The 26,268-nt window shown below is 40.9% G+C and overlaps 1 protein-coding gene across 1 annotated transcript in view; it reads left to right on the top strand.

Moving 5' to 3' along the window:
• The window catches only part of LOC119721239 (nephrocystin-3-like), a 36,760-nt gene extending 13,489 nt beyond the window's left edge, over positions 1 to 23,271 (top strand). Inside the window, exons 7-24 of the mRNA XM_038191210.1 lie at positions 2,028 to 2,164; positions 3,361 to 3,551; positions 5,433 to 5,522; positions 6,105 to 6,246; positions 7,106 to 7,279; positions 8,977 to 9,195; positions 9,911 to 10,054; positions 10,786 to 10,883; positions 12,482 to 12,806; positions 13,385 to 13,549; positions 14,263 to 14,363; positions 15,941 to 16,164; positions 16,562 to 16,650; positions 17,162 to 17,400; positions 18,027 to 18,239; positions 19,258 to 19,498; positions 20,144 to 20,269; positions 21,105 to 23,271. Of these exons, the coding sequence (XP_038047138.1) occupies positions 2,028 to 2,164; positions 3,361 to 3,551; positions 5,433 to 5,522; positions 6,105 to 6,246; positions 7,106 to 7,279; positions 8,977 to 9,195; positions 9,911 to 10,054; positions 10,786 to 10,883; positions 12,482 to 12,806; positions 13,385 to 13,549; positions 14,263 to 14,363; positions 15,941 to 16,164; positions 16,562 to 16,650; positions 17,162 to 17,400; positions 18,027 to 18,239; positions 19,258 to 19,498; positions 20,144 to 20,269; positions 21,105 to 21,401 (3,215 nt within the window). The 3' untranslated portion in view covers positions 21,402 to 23,271. The remainder of the gene's footprint in view (positions 1 to 2,027; positions 2,165 to 3,360; positions 3,552 to 5,432; positions 5,523 to 6,104; positions 6,247 to 7,105; positions 7,280 to 8,976; positions 9,196 to 9,910; positions 10,055 to 10,785; positions 10,884 to 12,481; positions 12,807 to 13,384; positions 13,550 to 14,262; positions 14,364 to 15,940; positions 16,165 to 16,561; positions 16,651 to 17,161; positions 17,401 to 18,026; positions 18,240 to 19,257; positions 19,499 to 20,143; positions 20,270 to 21,104) is intronic.
• The last annotated feature ends 2,997 nt before the right edge of the window (positions 23,272 to 26,268 follow it).

Below are 26,268 nucleotides of genomic sequence, written 5' to 3'. Positions count from 1 at the left end.
AACAGTGCTGCCTTGGGCAAGGGACATTATTGGCGACTAGGCCCTAAGCCGATTTAAAACATTCCTGTTTAATATCGCCCAAGCATGTATTTATTGCCATTCATAAATACCTTTTGAGATAAAACGTCAAAAAGAAGTCAAAACTTTACAAATTTCCAACGATTTTGTTCAACAATTTGAATTCACCCATTTAGCTATGTTATGGTGTGTGCCTCTCGGGAGTAGTCGTAAACATCTCTGTATGTGGAGATTGGCGCAAAATGACCCACACTGCGTGATGTGGCACAGAACGCGACGGAACCGGTGTAGTATAAATTTAGGACTCGTGAAATACAGACTCAATGGTAGTATTGTGAATGTTTAAGTGAAGATTGTGAACATTCAACCAATAAAAGAGTAAAAGGGACCAGATTTCTTAGGAGTACACATTTCATGTGTCACTCAAAAAGTGTTTAAAACCAGCCAGCTTGTGTTTTATCTACCTTTTTTATCAACCTAACTCTTTTTCTTTAAATGCAAAATTCCATCTTATGAATAGTTAATGCGGTACCCAGTACCCGTAGCCCTGGTGGACTCCCTTTCCTCCCTACGTTACGTAGGGAGTCCTGGGTAAAAAGTGCTCAAAACCGAACGAAAACATTTCTGACCAATAATTTCAATATTTTTACCTTGTTGGAGAAGCTAATTTTTACGTCGTAGTATTCTATGTGTCCTTATCTGTTGGGCTGATGGGTTCAGGAATTCCATATGCGATGCTGACCAACCTTCATCTGGAAAATAAACTCGAAAGCAACGTTAAACTTGTACGTGTTTGTAGACTCTTTTCATCAGTTTCTCACCGCCGAGTCTATTCTAGTTGTACATGCTGTACGTCTGTGCAGCGTGTAGTCTGGTTCCCTAGACCGGACAATTATTCTCGACGCTCATATCACGTCTGGTCCGGGGGCCAGACTATGCACATGAATATGCAGTGCGCACGCGCGATTTGCTTAGTAACCACCCTCATACGCACGCGTACTTACTTGAAGGCGCGGTCGCTAATCCAATGACCGAGCGTGTTTTCGCGCCAGTTACCAGAAACACGTTTCGGCTTTGGTCATTGGTTGAGCGTTTTCGCGACATCGGTTGACTGGAGTGACGTCACGGTTCAAACCAAAACTAAACAAATGAGGGCGCTAGCGTGCGTACGCACTTTCGTACGCACGTACGTACATTGTACTTGACGTACGACTCTGGAATAAACTGATGAAAAGAGACTACAAACACGTACAAGTTAAACGCTGCTTTAGACTTTATTTTCCTGATTAACGTCAGTCAGCATTGCATATGGACTTCCTGAACCCATCAGCCCAACAGATAAGGACACATAGAGTATGTAGGCGTGAAATAAGCTTCTATAACGAGGTAAAACATAGCAAAACTCTGGTAAAAATGTTGGGTGGTTTCATGTAGAGAATTCTTGCCCTGGACGTTAGTCGTATTGCAATGAAGACTTCGTCCAACCTGGGCTACCGGTACCCGCTGCTATGTACATCAGATACGAACCAGACAACTGATCCTGTTAGCTCGGTTGTCGAGTGGTAAGACATCTGCACTAGAAAGCAGGAGGTCGTGGGTTCGAGTCTCACCAGAGTGATTTTTTCCAACTTTCACTCTGGAGGTAATACACTGAGTATACAGTGTTTATACGTCAGTGAAGGGCAAAACATAATTTGATTTACATCATCCCGACGCAAAATTCCATCTTATGAATAGTTAATACGGTACCCGCTGCTATGTACATCAGATTCGAACCAGACAACTGATCCTGTTAGCTCGTTGGTCGAGTGGTAAGACATCTGCACTAGAAAGCAGGAGGTCGTGGGTTCGAGTCCCACCCGAGTGATTTTTTCCAACTTTCACTCGGGAGGTAACACACTGAGTATACAGTGTTTATACATCAGTGAAGGGCAAAATCTAATTTGATTTACATCACCCCGACGCAAAATTCCATCTTATGATAAACTATGTTTATTGCCCTTTTACAGGAGAGGAGAGCCCCATCTCTGTGGTTGCATGGAATCAAGTTATGCTTAGCCTACCACAGAGTTCACTGTTCAATGTCTTACGTGTCTATCTCTCTGCCCCTGAAAGCATGCAGGCTGAAGTGGAGATCATGCACAAGGTACCGACAAACGTTGTCTTGCTTTTTTTTTCATTGCATGTGAAGAGTTCGTTTCCAAAACGATAGAAACGCCATTTTGTTACCTTTTAGAATCATTCCCTGTTGCCCAGGAAAGGGCTTAAACACAAAATAAGAATACAGTTTAATTCATTGCAAAACATGGTTGAAAATTATGGAACTCGTGAAAGACTATACAAAATGGTTCTTAATGTTTAGAAACCACAGCAAGGCCAATAACAGTTGTCCGTGTGTATTAGAATAGAAGTGCATCATAAACCCGAGTATCCGACCATTAATGTCAGGAACCGGTTCCATATTATGGGATCGGGTACCTGTAACCAACTTTACAAATTACTTAGTTACATCTCAGACAATGAAAAAGAAAGGTTTTGAAGTAATATGTGGAGAATTTTCAAAATAAAACAAGACCACATGGGAAAACAAAAGATATTTTACATTGACGATGGGGTAGTGTTATCGTGTGGATCTTTGTAAACTATCTCAACAGCAACTTCTGAAGTTTGCACTGGGTTTCTTAAGGGTACCCGGGTACCTGTGTCTTTTTCAATCGGGCACCCAGTTCATGTACTAACCAGTGTTGTAGTCGAGTATTATTTTCTGAGTACCGAGTACTGCCGAGTACTTAGGTTATCGAGTACGAGTACTTGTACTTCCGAGTACTAGTTCAGGTCTCTGAGTACGAGTATTCCAAGTACGAGTACTTCTATACGGCCATACGGCAAATGGCAAATGGTTCATTGTGCGTAGTTGGCCCAGTCCCAGTCAGACTGATATACAGACCCACTCACGGCTAGCTGTTAAATGTGTTTGGCCGTGCACAGAGGAAAAAACAGGAAACTTTGATTTCTCTGCAACCCAATCAACCATTTCCAACTGAATGTATCGATAATAAAATAAGGCAGTGGTAAGTCAATCTATACCATTTTTTTTCGAGTACTGCTATTCGAGTACAAGTACTTTGATGATCGAGTACAATTTTGACATGTCGAATATGAGTGCTTTGACATTTGAGTACAAGTTAAAAAGTACTCGAGTACGAGTACCGAGTACGAGTACTACAACACTGGTACTAACTGTAAATGCACGCCCCTAGTTCTTAGCAGGAGTAACAGACTGGAAAGCACCAAAATTTGCCTTACAAAGTGATTTTGTACATTATGTAATTTTTATTGCAGGAATTTGAACCCAAACTGAGAGAGCTGTGTGAGTTAGAGGGGCGTTTCTTCCTGATGGTCCACCTGCCTTTCTCTGAACAAAGAATGAAAGAATGTTCAGATGATGAGCTGTTGAAGGCACATAGCATGCACAAGCGGCTGGTTAATGACTGCGGTATCTTTCTGGCTTTTCTAGGAGAACAAACAAATCTGTAAGTTTTACAGTGATATGTTGCTGAATTCAAGTCTATTATAAGTCCATTATGAATCCGGTCGCAAGTAAATCACTAGTCAAGTCACAAGTCCACCCATCAAAGAAATTGACTTAAGCGGAGTTTGAACCTACGACCTCCAGATTACTGTGTCGGTGCTCTACCAACTTTCCCAATTTTATAGTCAATATCTTTGTTGAAGGGGCGCTAGTCAGAAGCCATAAACCCAATATGCCATGCAGCCAGGAACCATGCCCAAAGTCACGATGCAAGCAACATTAGCAATGTTGCAAATTCGGGAAATAGTAAACGGGGATCACTCAGAAAGGATACCGTTTTTTTACTACAAATTTTCAAAGAAACCATAGAGGGAAACTGACTAGGTGCATTATAATTATTTTAGCGTTGAACAAAGAAATTGACTGGATTTGAGTTGTAACCTGCGACCCTCGGATTACTGTTTCGGTGCTCTACCAAATAGCAGTAGATGAACAAAGTGACGGGAATGCCTTTGTCACAGTTCATTTCAATAGTTTGTGATTTGATTTGGGACTGAATGACTTGCAGTGACCTGTTAGGACTTGTGTTGGACTCCACTGCAAAACTGCAATGATTGTGTCATTTAACATGTTTAATATACACGCTCGGTTCTTAAAGCCAGAGTCCATCATTTGCAGCTATCCAAAAAGTAACTGGCGTAATTATTGTTGAAAAACATACTTGGTTGAAAGATAGTAAGGGGACTAAATTTTCTCTGAAATTATTCTTTCTGGCAAGCTGTCATTTTGAAGAAATCAACGAAAGAAGGCCTTTCCAATTCAAATTAGTAGTTCGATTTGTTATTCAGCAAAGCGCGCACAAGCGTTGGCACGAGGAACACGCGCGGGAGGTTGCTATAATTCGTCGGCTCATCGCGTAGCTGCAATCAGCTCAGTGAGAACGTGTCTCTGACGCTGAATTCAGGCCCAATTCAAAACATGATTCAGCAACTTTTGATTTGAAATCGAGATCCTAGAATGTTGTTTTTCTCGAAAAATGCAGCTGAAGCTAAGCTGAAACTTCATCAGGTTAGTTGTTCAGCATCCTTCTTCAGATATTGAGCACTTTTGTTGCTTCAAACGAACAAAATGCACAAATTACAAATGATGGACTATACCTTTAACTAGCAGCCCATGAACAAAGACACGGACAGTTTTAGAGACCTCCAGCATAGGGCTGGATAACTCAATTGGTAGAGTACTTGTATGACAAGTAGGAGGTTGTAGGTTCAACCAATTTGACATGCCAAAGTCAAGTACTTTGTTCAACCTTATACTGAATAACTCTTTCCTGACAACCTTAATGTTTATTGACTGTTTGTGCAGTCATGTTGAAATCCTAGAGCATGAATAATTTACTACAAGTTCAAAACTCAATTTTTTTAACCAGGATTTTCGCTGTCAAGGAGTGATTAAAATCAAAAGTGTTGTGTTTGTGTCTTTCGTGTGATGTACAAATTAAGCCCATGAGTGCAAAAATAAGGAAATTTATGCCTGTTTTTTTATCTGGTCGTATTTATCAAATTGCTGCTATTTCACCACATGGTCAAAAGGCACACCATGCCACAAATTGTGCATGGATACCGGTACTTCTGAAGCAGATTTCTTAAATGTTGTAATGGTAACACTGTGAACAGACTAGGACATTAGAACAATTCCCTGATTAGAATGAATTTAACCCTAATCCCCCAAGGTGTTTGAAAAATCATGTTAAAATGCTGTTAGGGTCAAGGGTTGAGGGTCAAAAATGATTTTTGAAACCTTACTGTGATATAATTTGCTGCCAATATCAGTACAGTTTGTCCTTACGAATGACCGAGGGTTAACCTCTTGTCTTTGTTAGGTTTACGTGTGATGAGTATGAGATAGGTCATCTGAACAACCCCGGAGCAAGATCAGCTGTCTTCTGCTTCAGCAATCCAGCATTCAGAGGGTATGTAAAAGTAATGTTGCAATTTGCTTTTGTAAGAATTACACATTGAACATGTACTTTCTTTGTTTGTGTAACACACTTGTAGTGCTGATGCAAGTAAAAAATAAGGGGAAGAGTGAAATTCGAAGTAGGCTGTGTGTTTTCCAGGAGGAATGGTATAGCTTGTTTGAGTCTCAGGGGAGTGGAAGTATGTTGTTCCCTTTTTGGGGGCCACCCTGTATAACTGTTTAAATTCCTCTTTGTCATGGTATCGAGATAAGGTGAAAATTGTACTAACTATTCATCCTGCAGGGCCTTTGAAGTTCTGTCCATGCTGACTATTGCAGACTCCCTATCACCACGTGTCTTATTGTATTTTGATGACATACGGTAATAGTCCGCCCAGAAAAGTATGTGATAATTATAAATACGGGATATTTTTGTGATGGTATACAGTGGACTATCAAAATTCAGTACCGCCCAAGCATATACATTGAGTTGCATCGTACTGCCAAATTTTAGATGGTCACCGGACAAATATCTGACATTTTATAGGTGAATTGGCAAGGATGTTTTCCACGATTTTCCTTCTGTTTACTGCAGATGCAAACTGAGTCAAGGGGAGGCCAAAGAACTGAAAGGCCTTGTCAATAAGACGGGATGTGCAAAGATCATCAGCAATTACAATGAGCCCCAAGATGGTGCGGAGCAAGCATTTTCAGAGCTCAAGAAAATCCTCCAATTGGTTAGTACTTGTCATTCTTGGTCCAGTTAGTTTGTCATGAATGCAAGAATGCAGTAATTGTACCTCTTTAAGAAGCCATCTCATCTAAAGTCTAGTCTTCCCAGTTAATCCGTTTGAGCTTTGGCCATTAGTCCTGCCCACGTCATCGTCGCTAGCTAGGGTTGTCGTAGGACAGTAACCTGGCAAACCGAGACCACATATTTACTAGTTTGACCTCGGGCGATTAATTATTCATGACACTTCCAAAATATAGATTAGCACAATTTCTGTCCAATCAGATCACTTGTTACAAAAAGTGACCACCAAAAACATTGCAACAAATGCTCCAGAAAATGACCTCGTAGATCAAGAATCAAGAATATTCAGTGCGCAGGGAAATGTCACAAATTCTACGCAGACAACAAGTGTCAATTGCTGACGATGAGTGTCAGTGTAGCGAATATGTGGGCTTGGTTTGCCATGACAAATGATAATATATTAAGAACTTCCCTTGGCTAGCGTGCAATATCACCCTAAGTGTGTGACATGCATGTTTATTGTCCAGACGCCCGGCCGTCCTAGACCAATGAAATTTACAAATTCCAAGCACACGATATAACAATAAAAAAATAATGTACATGTACACTGCTGCATCAAACCAATTTATTTGTGAATATTTCTCAAAGGGCATGTGACCAAGTTTGACTGACCTGATGGTAGACCGCACCAAAATCAACTGTTATTAAGTCACCTGACCAAAAGTAGTGATCTGATTGGCCTATGATGGACAGGCCAGACAGGTCAATTAATATTCCCAGATTGTAATATGAATGCATACAAACTACATCATTGTGCCTGCGATGGCCTTTTTGATTTACAGGAACTAGGAATTGATACGTGTGTTGATCCCAAGCGTAAGTACGCTCAGACTGAGCTGGACTCTACCTATGAGGATCTGTGTGCTGGATGCCAATGGGACATGCATAGTGACGGGGAACAGCGCGAGTTCCTCAACACTGCATCTATATCATCATGTGAACTAGGATTTGAAAAGGTGAGCGGCTTTTTCACTTTATACCTTTTGGTGCGAAACACCATTTTATTGTTTCGTTCATCACCTGTGCATGTACCTGTATGCATACAAATAACTACGCATTCATTTAGGATGTACAAAGTCAAGGTTAACATGATCTAATGCATCAAATAGTACACTCCCAACAATCATGGGTTGATGTTAACAATTTATGGGGTTAGTTGTACCATTACAGTGTCCTAAGACTGTTAATATTGGGTTTAACAGTTTTTCCCTTCATTGAATTGTGAATTATGGAAACAAAAGGCCCATGTAATGTAATTGTTTAATGCAACTCTTGGAAATGCACCTTTGTGTCCCATTTAACCTTATTGTCAATTTTCATTTTGCCACTTTTAAGGGCATTGTAATGCCTTTTTGTTTGTATGCTAATGCAAATTTACATATTCATGAACAGAAGTGTGATGTCATTTTCGGGCAGAAACCTTAATGATATAGCTATTTTAGCATCACAATTTGCCACATTTTTGGATATTTTGCTATCGTAAATATTTCTTTCTTTGGTGATTCGTTGTTTTAGTACATGCCATTAGGCCAATGAGCAAAGTTTTCCCACAAATGTTTCCAATGAGTAACTTTTGGGTTCACAATTTAACAGAAAATGTGTAAACTGAACAGTGTCATCCTGAAATGACAACACAGCAACAGCACCCTCATTTGTCAAGAAAAGCGAGGACAATTTGAAATGTTTAAAAAAAACAGCGCTTCTCAATAAAATTAACCAAAAAGGGATGTCAAATAGTTTTCATACTACATTTAAGAGGAGTAGAAAGTTGAACAAAATATGAGCCCAAGTAAAATTCACGTCAGGAGCCCTGTAAAAAATACCCATAAACACAAATACCAACTGCAATATCAGATTCTAAACCAGCCAGCTGACCCAACAAGGTTGGTGGTTGAGTGATTAAGAAGTTTGCACTAGGAGGTCGTGGGTTCGAGTTCCACCTAAGTAAGCTCGTGAATTTTTCTCACAGGCTTACATACAGCACTGAGTACACAGTGCTTATTAAATTATGCCAGGGAGAGGGAAAACCCAACATTAAAAGGAATATACAACATTTGCAAAGGTCAAAAAACAAAAACAACCCAATTAATGTGAAATACGTTAGTGGACTTTTAGCGAATGACAGTCTAAAGCATCCTGTAAAATCATTGCACCTGATTTGCCGTCATTTTCAAGCACAGAATGTGGTATTTTTGTATCAATTTTCAGTGCTGGTCGGCCGACCAGCTTTAGAAAAAAAACGGCTTTTATCAAATGCTGCCCCCAAATTTACATTATTCAGTTAGGTTGCATTTGTTTGCAATCGATTACACACCTATGAATGGGTACATAGCCAGCTAGACTGTTTCCCCAACCTTACAATTCCCCGACGTCTATAAATTGCTCTGTTTCATCTTAAGTGGGGTCAGGGAACCAGACTACAGGAACATGGTTGTTTTTCTTGGTTTTCCAGCATCTACGAACACATACATGTAACTTCAAACAAGTCGGTGTAACAATATTTCCTACGATATACTTACCCCCCAAGTCCATCCATTTCTGAAAATTACAGCAAAAGCAAATGTTTGTATATTCCCTTTAATGTACATCTCTTTGAGGCAAAACATTCCATCATGATAAAAGATAAGTCATATGTATCTGCTTTGATTGCCAGCACTATGAGAGACTGAATGAGCATGTAGCCGCAGCCGGTCCCCTCCCACCGTTCCTTGTCAGTGGTATCCCAGGCTCAGGCAAGTCACTGCTCCTAGCCAAATGGATATCCCTCTATCAGAAGAGAAGCCCCGGTAGTCTGGTGGTCTATCACTTCGTTGGGAGTCCCGTCTCCTGCAGTGCTGATGCAATCAGCATGATCAGGAGAATAACAGCGCAGGTAGGCATATTACCAGTACCTCCTGAATAGTAAGTTTAACTTATAACGGCCCCAAACCACCCAGCACTCTATGCTTGTGTTGATTTATGGAGGAGTAAATACAATGTAATACATTTAAATGCAGGTGCTAAAGGGTTAATATCATAAGCAATTCTGTGCGAAGAGAGACCTAACCCCAAAATAATATTTCACTCGCAAACTTCATTATCACTGTAAATTGTTCAGTATGTTCAGGTTTGTTCATCAAGAGTATAAAGATTCCAATTCTTTATGTTCTCTGATTCAGTATTGGCAATCAGACTTTTCAATTTGCTATCGCAATCAGTTAGTAACCAGACTTTCCCTTCATCTTGTAACAGCTCAAAGTGATTCTATTTCCAATCAACCCAATTTAAACTCCACTTGCCAATTCGCAAACTTGCTGTGCAATGTTTTGGGTCTTTTTTTTTTTTTTTGGACAAATAGAATCCTAGGGAGAGAGAGGTTGAGGGAGTGATTCCCTGTTTGCAGGGGACGTATTGAGCCATGAACCCTGAACCTTAAGTTGCTACTCGCAAATACCTGCTTCTACGAGTACTTGAGTAGATGAAAAACCATGAGTAGAACAACGAGTAGCATAAACTACTGGCGAGTACTTCAGTAATCGAGTTACTCAACCAGCGGCACCTTTGACCAGCTTACACCATTGTGCATGTTTTTGTGTTTATTTGTATAGTTGATGCAGTACGTGACGTCACCCCCATCCCTGACCTGTGAGCCTAACAGACTCCGTGATGAGTTCCCTAAATGGCTGGAGCGGGTTTCGTCTCGCCTTCCTGGTGGCATCATTCTGGTCATTGATTCCTTGGACAGAATACAGGTACAGGTTCATAGCACGTTTTAATCTTTGACTGTAGCTGTGTATCTACTAGGCCATCTTAAACACTTGAGTATTTGCTTTCATTTGCTGCATGACCACTAGAAACTGTTGCTGATGTATTGCCGTATTTGGGCATGTGATCACTGTACTCACACATAGTGCAAGCTATTGTTATGCAAAGCTACTGATGATCTGTACAATAGCTAGCACAATGCTTTCGCCACTGCAGGTGGCCTTCGTTATATAATTGGCAGCGTGCCCTGATTGGTCTATATCAGGATCTTCATTCACCCTGGTTTTTTGTAAGGAATGGAAATTGCTAATATTATTGATAGGAATTCTTGCATTGAATTCAATACGGGTGGCTAGTGTGTAAGGCGCTCGCCTCGCACCACTGTGGCCCTGGTTCAATTCCCAGCTGCACACCATATGTGAGTAGAGTTGTGCGTTGGTTCTCTCCTGTGCCACGAGGGTTTTTCTCCGGGCCCTCTGGTTTTCCTCCTTCCGGAAAACTCAAACACCTTCAAACTCAGGCTGTGCTCCGTGGTCATATATGGGTCGATGTGGCTGGCTGCCAAGGTGCCTTTACATGACTGTGGCTCGACCACATTGTAGCCGCGTCCTTTGCAATCCAGCTTCTCAGCTGCGAGTAAGGATGATTAGTCCCCAAATTATTATTATTAATAGTAATTGTGTGTCTTATTAGTAATTGTGTGTCTTATTCTGTTCAGAATGCGGAGAACCACCTACAATGGTTACTGGACCCTCTACCTGTTGATATCCGGGTCATAGTGACTGCCAATCCTGACAACTGTCTTCCTGCCTGGAGGTAAGACATGCATCTATGGCTGTTTTCTTAAGGGAATAACAGTGTGAGGAGCCGGTCTTCACTGCGTGATAATGACCGGGTTTGGGGGTGACCGCTGTTTTCGTCTCGGTCCATTAACAGTGGTCACCCCCAAACCCGGTCATTATCACGCAGTGAAGACCGGATCCTCACACTGTTATTCCCATTAATAAATACCTTTTTAACGAAATAAACATTTAAAATGCTCCAATTTTGTGACTTTTTTTCCGGCGATACTTCCAGACTTTTTTGTGTTCATGTTCATGGGCCATATTTTAGCTTATGCGTGGTACCCTGTCTCTTCAATAAGCGTTGTTATATACACCACAGCCGGGCCGAGGCTGCGCTGGACAATTGCAACGTCTTCATTGCGTATGCGTACGACTTCTGCTGCCGTAGCCAAACAAATTACAACAATGTTTTCATATTTTTACCTTATGGAGGAAGCTGAAATTTCGTTTACACATTCCTTGTGTCCAGAATTACAAAGATGCTTGGTAAAATGTCGATGGGCGAAGTATTTACAGAAAATAAATCATAGATCTACGCTTTCGTCGTAACATCCTCAGTATATAGTGCACTGCCGCTGTACGATGTTGTTTCAAAACTTCTTTACGCGCGCGCACCCATAGCAACTGTGTTGCGTACGCACGCGTCAGTCTCACGCAAACGTGGTTGAGCGCATGTGCAGTGCTGTATTGTTACAAGCTGCCGTATGACTGTTGTAAATTTGGCCAATCATTGCCTTCCATGGGGCTGGATCAATGCTGGTTCAGGGGCCATTTATTCGCTTGTTCTTTGAAGCCGGTCATTATCACCATTAATGCCCGGCCACTTGATCGAGTCTCGACCAATCAGAAACCATCAACTCTCCAAGGTATTTATTAAATAGGTTTAATACATGGAGTGAATACATGACAGTTGCTGGACTACTTGTGGTGAAGACTGGAAGTAACTGTATGTGTATCTTCCTCTTAATAGAAAAACTGAAGTACTTCAAAATAGCATTAACTTCTAAAGTCTTTATGATGTGAAATAATATGTTTGTTTTATAAGTAGTAAATAGCAATTATTAAGTTGCTTAATAAGAATAGTATCGGGGCCTAATCTCCTGGCTCTGCTTACCGTTAGCGAAAAATCTGTGCTTACTGTAAGCGTATTTTGCAAGTTACCGAGGAATTTCGGCTTCTGCGCATGCGTTCATCCCAAGGATCCGTGCTTACAGGGTTATCACAGAAATTTTCTGTTAGCACAACTTAGCACTGAACTCTGTGGTGAGCAGAGCCGTGAAATTTGGCCCAGATCTTATGGAACTGCTTTCAACAAATGATCCTTAGCCCCAAGTAAATGTAGCAGAACATAAATATTGCTTAATAGCAAAATAATATATATCTTGCATAATATATTGCTTTCGAGAAAAATTTCCCTGTAAGTGTATTTGTTGAGCTAAAAATTGCTGCAAACCTATCTGTGAAAAAAAAATACATTAAAAGAAAAAGTCAGTTTTCTGTAACCTAGTGTGCTTTCAGCCCCGGACCTTTTATGATATGTTACTTGGAATTTCTTTGGTTTTTCCCCAGATCCTGGCCCACGCTTCATCTGGAAGCCCTCAGCCCACGCCATGCCAAGGAACTCCTCCACTGCCTGAACCAAGAGAGGAATTTCCCCCTGACCAGCGAGCAAGAAGCCCGTGTGGTCTCCGGTTGTCGCACCCCTGCCTCTCGCCTCCCACTGTACCTCACCGTGCTCATCGACGAACTGGCGCAAACGGCCAGTGGCACGGTGGCAGATGCCAAACTGGATGCATGCTTGCAGCATGGTGATACTGTAGAGATGTACAGGTATATATTGGAGTCGCTCGAGGAGCAGTATGAGGGCAGCACAGGCAGTGGATTGATCAAGCGAGTGAGTTGAATCAATTTGTTGATTGGTGAACAATCTATGCTTGTTTCATGTATTTTTCCAGAAATCATAAAATACATTAGGTTCTCATTGGTACTTGATTGAAGATCCCACAAACAGCAAAGACTTAGTCAATTTGGGTCAAAGGGTCCAACTTAAGTCAGGATGATGTAAATTCACTGACGTATTTCATAGTTGCTCCTGAGTGATTGTGAGAAGAAGTCACTCGTAAGATGTCTGCACTAGTAAGCATGAGGTCGTGGTTTGGAGTCCCATCCGAGTGATTTTTTTCTCATCACCCTAACGCAAATTCCATCTTATGAATAGTTTCATTGCGGTACCCGCTGCTACATCAGATTCGAACCAGACAACCGACCCAGGCAAGCTCGGTAGTCGAGTGGTAAGACGTCTACACTAGTAAGCAGGAGGTCATGGGTTAGAGTCCCATCCAAGTGACTTTGTTCTCACAATCGCTCATGGGCAACACTGAGTATACAGTGTTTACAAAATATGTTGGTGAAGAGCAAAACCCAATATTGAATGATTTTCTTGTTGATGCGATTTGTTTCCTGTTATTTCAGATATGTCAGTTGGTGTACATTTCTCGCAATGGCGTTTCAGAGTCGGAACTGTTCCACTTGACCCCTGACCTGACCTGGGTCACATGGGCTCCTTTGTGTTATGACCTGTTGGATCGTCATGTGTTCACATACAGGGCTGGCTCATTGACATTTGCATATGAACAGGTAAATGAGATCAGAGTGACAGTCCACTCCATTGCAAGTTAAATAACAAGTCAATAATAAGGGAATAAATATGTGCTTGGCCGTTTAATACCGGCTTGGAGCCTGGACGCTGATTTCGGCTCGGCCATTATCGGCGACCATGCCCCAAGCCGGTTTCAAACGTACTTGTTTTATACTGGCCAAGCACAATTTATTCCCATTCATAAAAACCTTTCTATCAGAAAGTCAAAACAAATAAAAACATTAGAAATTTCCAAAGATTTTGTTCAACAGTTTTACTTTTTTTTTTTTTAAACACCCCTCTAGCTATGGTTATGGTATGTGCCTCTCGCGAGTAATACTAACAAATCTCCTTATATGGAGATTGGGGCGTGCATGGCGCAGAATGTGGCGGTGCTGGTGTAGTGTGAATTTAGGATTCTATGAAATTAGGACTCTATGAAATATGGACTCATGACTCTTGATGACTTTCAAACCAAGTCCATTTGTACTCCTTTTTCAAGAGTACAAGCAGTGAAATCATAATGATGCATACATGTACGTGACATAGTTCAGTAAAACCTTTTGACATTGATTATGCCATTGCTGTCTATCTAGAATTAACTTATCTCTTTTTCTACAAATTGACGTGGTTCTTTTTTTAGTACTTTGAAGATGTGAAATATTTGGTGGCGAGAAGAGCGTGATATGACATTATTTATGTTGTACCACAGGTTCAGGAAGCAGTCCAAGTAAACCACTGTATGGGCGTGCATGAACAGGATCTGACTGCCGCTACACAACAGTTCATCAACTATTACACCAAACTTCTTCAGTAAGTTGCCACACATGCACTGGATATGCGTGAAGACTATAGCAGGGGGGCATTTTCAGTGTAGACAAATCCAGGCATGTGACCCCTGTACACCCATGAAGCCCCCATCAATGGAGAAACCATTGTGCACCTATTGTTCAAAGCAACTGCTTGACTGATTTTCTGAACAATAACTAACACTATGCTTTAACCATGGAAAGGGCCTTCATGATAGAAGTGATAGTATGCAATGATAAGATGTAAAGTTATTTTTGCTGGTACCAGAGTGGCCGGCCTTGCAGTATTTCCCAAAAAAGTGTCAGTATAACTATTTTTGAAATATCAACAAATCCTCAAAGTAAAATTAGGAAATTTTTAATTGCACAGATACATGGCCTAAACCCCTTTTCCCTCATGCCTCACTGCACAGTGTTCAATTGATCACAGCAACATTTTTGGACGCTGTGACCAAGTTCCTTGCCGTAATCGATTTCAGTGCTTTGTTATGTAAGCTTTGTAAAATCTTTCATGTTGTGAAAAGGGATGCTGTTAGGGATTGGAATCCTTTGCCCTGAGCATTAAATTTTTGAGGTCTTGCCATGATGACTGATAGCCAGGCAAATGACTACAATTCCCAACCGCAGCCCTTTTTAACAAATAAAGGATTTTACACAGCTTACATAACAAAGCACTTAAATTGATTAAGGCAAGGAACTTGGTCACAGTGTCCAAAACTGCTGTTGTGATCAATTGACCATTGTGCAGTGAGGCGCAAGGGAAATGAAATAAAACTCATAGGGGATAAGGCCAAGGTTAAGGAGTATCTGCACAATTAAAGATTTTTAAAATTTAGTTTGTGGTTTTAGACGGACACTTTTTTGGGACATACTGCATATTCTTCTAAAGACGTCTGCACTAGTAAGGAGAAGGTCCAGGGTTTGAGTTCCACCAGAGCAACATTGCTAATTTTTTTACTAGCTTTTGGAAAGCACTGAATTTATACTGGCATAGTCATAACATCACTCAGAGGTCAACTCAGCGCAACCATGATTACTGGTTCACATGCACACTGCAACAGCCACCTTGGTATGGCTATGGCTGTTGTGAATCCGTTTCATAATTGACCTATCGCCGTTTGCGAGTTAGCCATGGCCCTTAGACACCCCTATGGATTTTTTGTACACTAAGTTTTGTTTGTCTCAGATTTGGGCGTTCTGCATCCATTTGTATATCATGTAATTGGACAATATTTCACAAGCTTCGTTTACGAGATTCTCAAGCGATTCTACCGCGATAGGTCAATTGGCTTGATTCTCCTCTTTGAAGCGAAAACAAGCACAATGTGGTTGTAACTGGTGTGGTGACAATCTGCTGAAAGGCAGTGAACCATTTTCAGGTACTAATTTGTGAAAAAGTTCTGTAAAAGTAGGATGTAAAATTGCTGTCAGTGTGTTCAACGTACATGTAATGTGTCATTAAGGAATGTGTGTGAACAGTTGCCCAGGAGTTAAGCCTGACCCCGCTTCTTATTTTATGAATTTTTAATTTTGCCCAAAGTAAGATGTCTTTTGTGGAAGAGGTATACTTTTTTTCTTCAGGCCAGGCACTGTGACAGCTCGCGTGGCAGACGAGCTCCCTTTCCTGGTCAAGTCCACAGGTGACAGCCAGCAACTGCATGAATGCCTGTCGAACCTCTGCGTCTTTCGCTTGCTGTACACCAGAGGGCGCTGTTCAGAGTTGCTGGACTTCTGGAAATTGGTGGGTCTGGACACACAGGCCATCGCTACTGTCTACTTTGACACTGTCAAGAAAGTGGCAGAAGGTAACCACATCAATACAATATCTCCTGATGATGCCATCAGAACACTAGTGAAAAAATCTGTTAAAATAGTGTCTTTTCATGTTATCCCTGCTTTTGCCAATTTATATGCACTTACTTTTTGTATTGTAACGATGAAAATCAAGAAGTTGTAACTCAACAAACACTTTTGGCAGAATTATCGCAGAATCGTGTTATGTTTACTTTTAAGTGATATCATTGTCCTTGTACATCAAAAATGTGGTGGGCCGTCCTTTCCTAAACATCCTGCAAGTACTTTTCTGAAAACAATTTCATGGATTTTGAGAGATCTAAGAGGGTAAGGGTTAATTAATGCTCAGGAGCGTTATGTTATGTGCATAAGACTATGACCAAATCAAACTCATTGTTTCATTGTCAGTGTATGCTGGAGTTCTCTCTCTACCAACGATAGCCTTTCTTCATGAGATGTTGGGCCGATTTCTGAAAGACATGGGCCTTCTTATTCAGGTGAATGCCCCATTGATTTTCTAGTCTTCTGGATGGTTTTTTTTCGTCCAACTGTAGTGATTGATTTATATCATATGAAATAGCAAAAACAAAAAGGTGTATTTAAATACATGAAGTTAGTACATGAACAGATGAGCAGCAGTGTAGAGTATGCAGGGTGAGTCGAAAAAAGGAAGTCCAAATAGCTGGATCATTTTGTAATGAAGCTCTGCATGTAGCACTTTCAAATCAATGATATACATGTAAAAGCCCAATTCATTATCTTTCATTTAGTGCAAGAATCATTCAAATCACTCATGTACTTTTCAAGTTACTAGATTTTAAACACAAACACTGTTTTAAAGTTTTGTCCACGGGTCACAAAAAAAGTTAGTGTTCTTTCAGCAAAACGAAAACAATTCTCGTACATCCCTTTGTACATGAAGATGTGTACATGTTTTTGATCATAAGAGCTTTGCTGGAAGTTTTGTATTGTTATTGGTCAGTCTCTCAACATCAAATTACTCCTCAGGCCGTGCGTCCATTGCAGCGGGCGCTAGAGATCCGCGAGTCCATCGACCCCGACCATCCCAGTGTGGCCCAGTCCTTCCATCTGCTTGGCGGTCTGCACAGTCAGTGGGGCAAATACGCGACGGCCGAGGCTTACTACAAACAGGCCCTGGAGATCAGCGAGAATGCCTTCGACGGGGACCATCCCAATGTGCTGAAAATGCTGGAATCGCTGGTGGTGCTGTACAAGAAGCAGAACAAGTAAGATTAATCCTAACCCCCTAGGGTGTTTTGGTAAGAAAACCTGCCCAAATTGCGGCAACATGTAACACTTGTCAAAATGACAAGCCTGCCCAGTGTAGCAAGATCCATCAGGTTAAAACATCTCCAGTTCAAACTGCCTCAGAGTCGGTGGTCACGAACTGTAGCAGGAGACAATTGTAGCATTGTTCAATGGGACAAGTTCCCATTGTTTCAGAATTGGCTGTTTATATGCTCTTGTGTTGATGGCTCAATGCAGCAAGGCCCCGCAGACTTTTTACACCTGTTGCACTGTGTTGCACATGACAGGGTTAGGGTTAAAGATATCAGTCTTATCAATCAAGACTAAGGGGTTTTCAAATCTTGGCCCTTCAGTTTCAGCTTCAGGAGATCTTAGGTCCTTGACTTACTCCAGCTCAGTGAACGAAGACATTGACAATCTGGAAGATGCCGATACAGGACTGGATAGTTTAGTAATTAGAGCACTAGTACAGTAATCCAGAGGTTGTGTGTTCAGATCCCACTCGGACAATTTTGGGTCAATCCTGTATTTAGGTCTGTTAATTAATGTTCATTTTTCGAATTGGCATATATGACGAGGATAAATTTTACCATCACACCTTTAGACATGAACAGGCTGGACCCTTGCAGAAAAGAGTCACCTCTATACTCAAGCGCACACAGCCACCGCACGTCCCGCCCCATCAGAAGAGCGCCCTCAACGCCCTGAAGAAGCGCAGCCTTCAGCTGCAGGAGATGGCAACGGGGCCTGATTCGCTTGAGCTGGCCAAGACGTTGAATGAACTTGGGGTGTTGTATTATCTTCAAAACAATATCAGGTATTTTCCATCTGTCTTGGAAGAGACAAACATAAATTTTTCAGCGCTACACACATAAAGCTGTTTTGTCCAGCATAGACATCAGTAGTCTAATTTCAGTGGTCTAAAAACCTACTTGGCAATGTTATATAAAACCTGAGTGGTTTGTTTTGTTTTATAAGAGTAAGCATTACCACATCATCATCACATGGGTGGCAGGATTAGTGCGTAAAGCGCTCGCCCCTCACCAATGTGGCCTGGGTTCGATTCCCAGCTCGGACCATATGTGGGTACAGTTGTTCATTGATTCTCTCCTGTGCCGTAAGGGTTTTTCTCCAGGCTCTCAGCTTTTCCTCCTTCCGCAAAAATCAACACTTTCGATCTCTGGCTGTGCTACATATGGCAGCAGCCTAAGGCGCCTATACATGCCTTCAACTCGACCATGCCGTAGCTGCGTCCTTCGCAATATAGCTTCCTCTCATTAAAAAAAACACTGAATATTAAAAAATGACTGAACATGCATGAGCAAGTATAGTAGTTATATCTTGAAGTGCCATCATAATTACATAATTAAGTGCTAAGTAATAAACCAAAGATTGTGATTTCGCCAACAACACTTGCTATTAAAGATATAATATTCATCATTGTAATCATATTTTCATAAGATGATCAGCTTCTCTGCTAATGTTGGTGTCCATATTTCATTTAATTGTCAAGTATCCGTCAAAAATCTGGTGCCCATTTTACTGAGCTGCAAAATATGTATATTTTTATATCACAGAATTACATACTGAGAACATAATGATTACCCGCCTTACTGTAATGTTTATGAATTGTTGTGGCAGATTTTGTGTCGATTTCGTCCTAATACTTAAATTTTCTAAGCATTTTTTGTGTTTCTGTCCAGTAGTTCCATGATACGTTGCCCTGGCCTTGCCAATTTCATAGTATTATCTTTTACTAAGGTATATTCGTAAATCTTGTGATTCAACAACTAAAAAAAACCCAAGTAATTTTAGTATTTTCGAATCTCTTGCAGTACTGCAGAGCAAAGCTTTCAGCGATCCCTGTCTATGCGTGAGGAGCTACTTGGAGAACAGCACCTAGACGTTGCCCAGTCTTTGAACAATCTAGCAGCACTCTACAATGATTCAAACGATCTGAATAAGGCCGGTGTTCTGTATGAGCGAGTCTTGAGCATTCGCAAATCCCTCTTGCCAGCAGACCATCCCACAGTGGTGTCATCAATACGGAATTTGGGAATGCTATATCGAAAACAGGTGATTATTAGATTCTATAAAAAATACAGACTGTTGGCTTCACTTCATAAAGTTGTACTATCTACATGATCCTTTGTGTACTACGGGTATAGTACTTTGTAGTGTAAAAAAAAGAGCCTTTTAGTGAACGTTTTATATGTTGTGAAGTGTCATCTGAAAGTAGCTGGTGTTAATGTGAACACGTGGGAAGACATTGCTATGTTGCCAGCTAAGTTGGCGAAGGGCTGTGCAAGCTTTGGAATGAAAACGCCTGGATGATTACATCAAGCCCCAAGTCAAGGTAGCCGTCACAAATCACCTTCTGATGAGGACAACGCTGTCTGCTGCCCCAGATGCAAGCGTGTCTGCCACTCTCAAGCTGGATTACCTGTGCACATGCGATCCAATAAGTGTTACCTGAAGCCTCTTTCTACCACAACTCTTACCCCAGTCAACATCGAGTTTGATGGACTGCTGAAGATGACGTGCTCCTTTATGTGCAACAGGCTTAGTACTTTGTAGGGTTTAAAAAAATGTTTTTAACGAACCCTTTGTATAAAATTGGCCAACGAATTACGTAGTCTTGTTTTAAAGGCGGGGTTACAGATTCTGGTACGCAAGCCTCGTCAAGTGACAGCTTGAATACTAATCTTCCATTTGATACAGGGCAAGTACACTGATGCTGAGCCTTTGTACATCCAAGCTGTGGAAACCAAGGAGAGATGCCTGGGTGGGAACCACTCCAGCGTGGCTACAGCACTGGTCAACCTGGCTGTGCTCTACTGTCAACAGGTTGGCCTTAATTTTCTAAGTATTGACAATTTATAGAGTTCTTCAGTGCCATAGGTCAGGGAGAAGGTAGAGTTTACAGAGGGCATTCATAATGTGAAGAAAGTGTGGTTTGGAAAGTTGGTTTTGAAAGAGTTTAGCCCCATGCCTGGGTACTTCATTAACATATAAATAATGCAAGAATATGCAGTGATGAAATTTTACACAAGATGGGCTTACTTAACAATTCAGCTAGCAGATTATGTGACATGGTATCTGGTGTAGAAACCAATAAATTTGTTACCTCCGCCAAGGAGGTCATGTTTTCATTGGCGTTGGTTTGTTTGTTGGTTGGTTGATGAGTTTGTCCGTTAACAAGATAACTCAAAAATTAAGAACGGATTTTTATAAAAAAAATCTTTAGGGGTGCTCCTTGGTACAAGTACAATTCGATTAGATCCGGCTCTGAGTCTGGAACCAGGATTTTTTTAAAGGATTCTTCATCATTTATGCGAGTATTTCTTTTGGGTGTAGTGACAATATGGCGGGGAATTCTTTAGCCTTGGCGGAGGTTTGTGCTCTCTGAGTGCTTTCTTGTTCAGTATATTCATTGTAATCATATTAAGTCCCGAAAACCAGCATTCGAAACATACCTTTTTTATTAAGGAGTTCACTCTTTTTCTTTCTTTTAAAAAATATTCCCCAACTACCCGTAATTTGAACACAGATACCAACTGTATGTCCACCATTCATACAAAATTTGGCCTTTTATTCAGAAATGCATTTTTTCCCCATCTTATCTACTCCTCCTGGTGGTGTGTTATGTGATATACGTGATGCATATTTGTTTCTGTTGTAGAGCAAGCACACCGAAGCCCTGCCACTGTATGAGCGAGCGCTGCGTATCTACGAGGAGAACCTAGGCCCCCACCATGCCAGGGTAGCTGAGACACTGCGCAACCTGGCCGTCCTGCGCTACGAGCAGAGGGACTTCCAGAATGCTGCGATCCTCTACAAACGTGCCATGGATATCAAGGAGATGGAGACGGCGTTCGCCAAGAAGCCGTTCTCGCGACGGTCGTCCAGCGGAGGTTCCTCTGCCGTGAGGCCAATCATCCCGATGAGTCCGCAACTTCTGTTCAATGACAGCAGGTAGCGAAGCATTTGGTGTGCAGTGAAGAGCTGTGGACTGCACTGTACGGCAGATGTTGGACTCCATGCAGGAAGAGTACAGGGTTCCGATAGTCCTGGAAAAATCCGGGCATTTAAAGGCGTCATGGTCAGTCATGGAAAAGTCATGGAATCCTGCACAAGCCACACATGATGATGCATAAATATTTGGCTATGGCAGTCTTCCAGTTTGCCTTCCAGTTTACTACACTTCCTCTTTATGCATGTATGCTCTAGACTTGTTGATTGTTAAATATACCATTACGATGCTTTTGTGGTGCTCATCTGTGGTGTTGTGCCAAACTGGAAGGCTGATAGGGAGTGGTGTCCCTTGCCTCCATTGCAATAGACTCGTAAGGGCCTGTCTCAATTCATGTACAGGATGAGTTCCAGACATTGTATCGGGTATAATAGTTGCAGGATTCTGAATAACTTCCCCACAATGAAGTTGTCAGTATTGGTGAGTCAAGCATTTGCTTATGAAAATGTCCTTGTAACATGTCTGGGACAAATGCAGAGCTTATTCCGGACAAAGAGAATGATTCTACCCGCAACTTGTCCGGATCCTGGATATGAATTCAGATGGGCTCTAAGATGCCGAAACAGGAACTCGTCATGGGAAGCCAAATATCTGTCCTGGAAAAGTCATGGAATTTCATTTCAAGATTTCCGTGGGAATCCCAACAGTAGATGGTGCCGTGTCGTATACCCAGCTCTAGTAGTGCGTAGGACATACATGTACCATGTGCATGCGTCCATTCACACCTCATTTGAATGTGCACAAGCTTGCACCGCCTTTGTGTGCCAGACTTTATGCAGCAAAGGTATTCAAATGTCTGTCATTTCCGTCTTTTGGGAAAAATTGGCTTGAAGTGCATTATCCTTTTTCAAATTGTTTTAAAGAGTATGTTAAAATAGTGCTCAAGCCCTGAACTTTTTCTCTTTGGGCTTCAAGCAAATCATACCGGTAGCTTGATAAGTACAGACAACTCGGTGCCTTCTTCACTGTGTGCCCAATCTTAGTTGGTTTCATCTTTATGGGAAATTGCGACCAGGGCCTAATTAATGCTACGGCTTTGTGTATGTTAGCTCTGTCTTGTGGATGGGAAAACAATCTTTCATTTTACACAAAAAAAAATATATCAAACTGTGCCTCCAGTTTATGTCAATTCTTCATGCCCTATTTGTTGCTTTCTGAAAACTTTGGTCATAAACACAGAAAGTATCATAATGGTTAGAATGTCTGGAGACCGTTTAGATGTTCAAATCATGTCAACACTTAAGAAGTAATGACAATGCAAGTTTAAATACACATCTGTTATGACAATTGGCCCAGTGATGGTATTCATTAAAGTAAGTTATTCCGTCCAGAAAATGTCAGATTAGTTTGGCTTTGGGGGTTGAGGGTTGGAGGAGGGAGGAATTGGGGCAACAGGGAGAGAATGTCATGAAGAAACAGTATTTTCACACACACACACAATCCGATATTGAAACAAGTTTGAATACAGCAAATGCAATATCTCATTGTTCTGCTGTTTGTAGGCATTAGTGTGAATGAAATTTTTTATGAGTAACTAAGTGAGAACATCCCTACTTGACCAAGTGGGCTGGCATTTACAAGCATTTTAAGCATTACTCTTTTTCACATTTTCAGTCCATGTTGTGTTTGTTGCATAGTTGGGCCTCTGTGTATAGTACGCCTTTGCTAAGACACAAAACAGATTAGTGCAACCAGAGTTGTAATGGAGTCGGTCACAAGTCACCACAAGTCCTCCAGTCCCCAGTCAACCCACAAGCTATTTAACTCTTTCAGTGCCAAAGTCACACATGTACGAGGTATATTTGTTAGTTCGAAGTGCCAAACTCGTACATGTACGAGGTAATGTTCGTACTTAAAATCGCCAAACCTCGTACATGTACGAGGTAAAGTAAGCATGTTATCACAAGGGGGCGCTCTCCGTCTTTCTAATGATATCATTTTCATTCAGGTCCGACCTGTATTTATTTGTTTTGAGTTCTTGCGAGAGGACGCAGCACTGACACTCGTATTTTCTGCAAAAAGTGCGGAATTCACATGTGTGCAGGACAGTGTTTCAGGGTGTAGCATTATGTACGTGACTACTATTGACTTTACAATGTACCAAGGATATAACAACAAATTTAGTGAGTAAAACTTATTTACTGTTTTTTGGACAGAATTTTGAACAATTACAAAAAAACGCTAGAAGTTGGGCACTTCAGGGTTAAACTTTTCGAATTTCGCGGGCACTGAAAGAGTTAAATGAACTGTTGCAAAAGCATTCCTTTGTCATTATTCATCTCTTGTTGCTTCTGACCTGACTTGTTAATTGACTTATGATTGATATGATCGACTCAATTACAACTTTAACTAAAACACATTCATGGAAGGGCGGCAGCTTCTACTTTACACTGTAAAAGATGTACGATTGAGCATTTTTTCGTATGTACAAATATCTATCTTTTTGATACATGTGTAAACTTATATATTTCTTAGTTGTATCATAATTCTGACAAGTTTTATACTTGGTGTATTTTTATCATAATTTATATATCTTTTTCAAGTTTATATTTTGTAAATATAAATATTAATTTATGCATTTATACTTAGTAAATTTCAACAGAAAATAAAAGTATGTTTACTTTCAATCATTTGTTTATTGAAGCACATTGAGGACAACTCCCTGCCCTGATCATGCAGGTACATGGGGTGCGCATGTAAAAATGTTAATTATAGATCACTGGTTGTTTTTATCTGGTGAGATCTCCAAGAAATTTTGCCCTTGGGTAAAGTGCTTGAAATGAGCATTTGAAATTATTTACAAACAAAAAATTACACATTGTTAAGAATGAAAAGAAGAAAAAAATTGCTATTTTATTTTCATTCAATTTTGGGGGGGGGGGGTGCGGGAGTGCTAAATGATTTTTTGTTGACTCCAAGTTACCACAAAGTTTGCCAAGCCAGATGTTAGTTAACTCAGATTGGAAGTGGTGGACCGCTTCTTCTAAAGCAGGGTGTGGCATAATGAAGGAGCCAATACTGGTAAGTAATAACACGAATGGATCTTGGATCAAAATATATCTGGTGTGAAGACCAAATAAAATCAAATAAACACGATGCCTTTTTTCATGATTTATTTTGCATTCATCTTTCATGCAGAACTTTCTACAATGCATAAAATAAGCAAGGACATATATTTGACAAGCTTTTTGTTGACAGTGATGATATATAATTTCCTACATACGTGTTCATGTATTTGTTGATATAAAATACATGCATAAAAATGCTCCAGTATTAGAAATCCATTGACAATTGTCACCTAAACTGGAGGATACATTTCTTCAGCACACGGCCTTCCACAGATGAAGCGACAATTTGCCGGACGTTACTTTTCAACATAAAAATAATCCATAGCTAGATTCTCTTTTCAGAACAGGACTTTCAAGAGGAAATGACATCCACTGAATTAGAGCTTTCTACTGGTGTACACGTGGAATACTTAAGGTACGTTGCTGTTCTCCGGCTGCAAGAAGTTGGACATTCTTTTGAGTGAAGTTGCCTTAACCCTAACCTCAACTAAAGCTACAAAATATTACATGTACTCAGGAGTAACCTGCAGTATGCATTTCTTTCCATACAAGTGTGCACAACACATGTAGTATTCTGTGGTATTTGGTCCTTGACCCCCAAAGAGCCCTTTATAGGACGTTAGGGTTAATAAGGGCTAAAGATAGGCTCACAAAATGCTGGTCATCTTTGAAATGTTCAGTTGTAATTGTCAATTGAACAAGAATGACAGCTGTTTGATTCTATTGACAAATATCAGAGGCAGATCCTGAATTGTTTTCCGAGGGGTTTTTTCCCCGACCCCCACCCCCTCTGAAGAAAGCCTGAATATGAAATTGATAATGGTGATGATAAAGAATACTGCTAAAAGACTTCTCCAAAACTTCATTTTCTTCTCTACAAATTAAAGAGTTCTGCCTATGTTTGACTACTGTGGCTTGGGGTCCAAGACCCAGGTGTCATGCCACAAATTGGAGACACAATTAAATTATTGTCTTCCGACCGCCTTTATGTGGCATATTTAATAATATGGTGCTTATACATGTATAGCGCTTTATACCAAAGGTCTCAAGCACTTCACAATTATTACCCCTGTTCATCAGGCCTTGAACCGTCATTTCCATGACTGCATTAGTACATTTTAATGCTTTCACTTGATAAAAAGCAGAACAGTTTATTTTTACATTTAACCCTAAACCGCCCTGAATCCTTCAAAACCCTCTCTGCCAAAGTGGAGGAATTTGGAGGATTGAGATTACATGGCAAAAGTGCGTTACTGATTTCGTAGGATGCACTTTGTCAAAGTCTTGGGCTGGACCTGGTGTTGTTTTTGCTCGGCCATGCATAAATATAGGCCTGGATTATGCTTGAAATCCTCCGTACTGCTCCAGGATGTCACTGGCCAAGCCTTCGACTCGTGTGCCGTGGTACATGGGTTCAAATCCAGACCGTGGGAACAATAGACATAATTTCCAGCGCCTTGAGTACCTAATTGTTGGTAGATACGTGCCCTATATAAGACTTCGGTAATATTATTATTATTAGACAGTCACTGACACTGGATTTTGCAGGATTCAGGCAGTGGTCACCCCTCCACGGACCATATTCAGAAAATAATGGAGGAATTTGCAGGATTGAGGCTTATGCTATTTTTCCATGAGGCCAGTTGGAGGATTTTGCAGGATTGAGGGCCTAGGGAGTTAGGGTTAAAGTCATGTTGGCCATACAGATGCAATGCAAGATGAGTTTAGTAACGTGGTCTGTTATC

Source organism: Patiria miniata, unplaced genomic scaffold (genome assembly GCF_015706575.1).
Source record: "Patiria miniata isolate m_02_andy unplaced genomic scaffold, ASM1570657v1 HiC_scaffold_13, whole genome shotgun sequence".
In the NCBI taxonomy this organism is placed as follows: Eukaryota; Metazoa; Echinodermata; class Asteroidea; order Valvatida; family Asterinidae; genus Patiria; species Patiria miniata.
The sequence above is the reverse complement of the archived record's forward strand: the minus strand, read 5'-3'. Positions and strand labels throughout refer to the sequence as shown.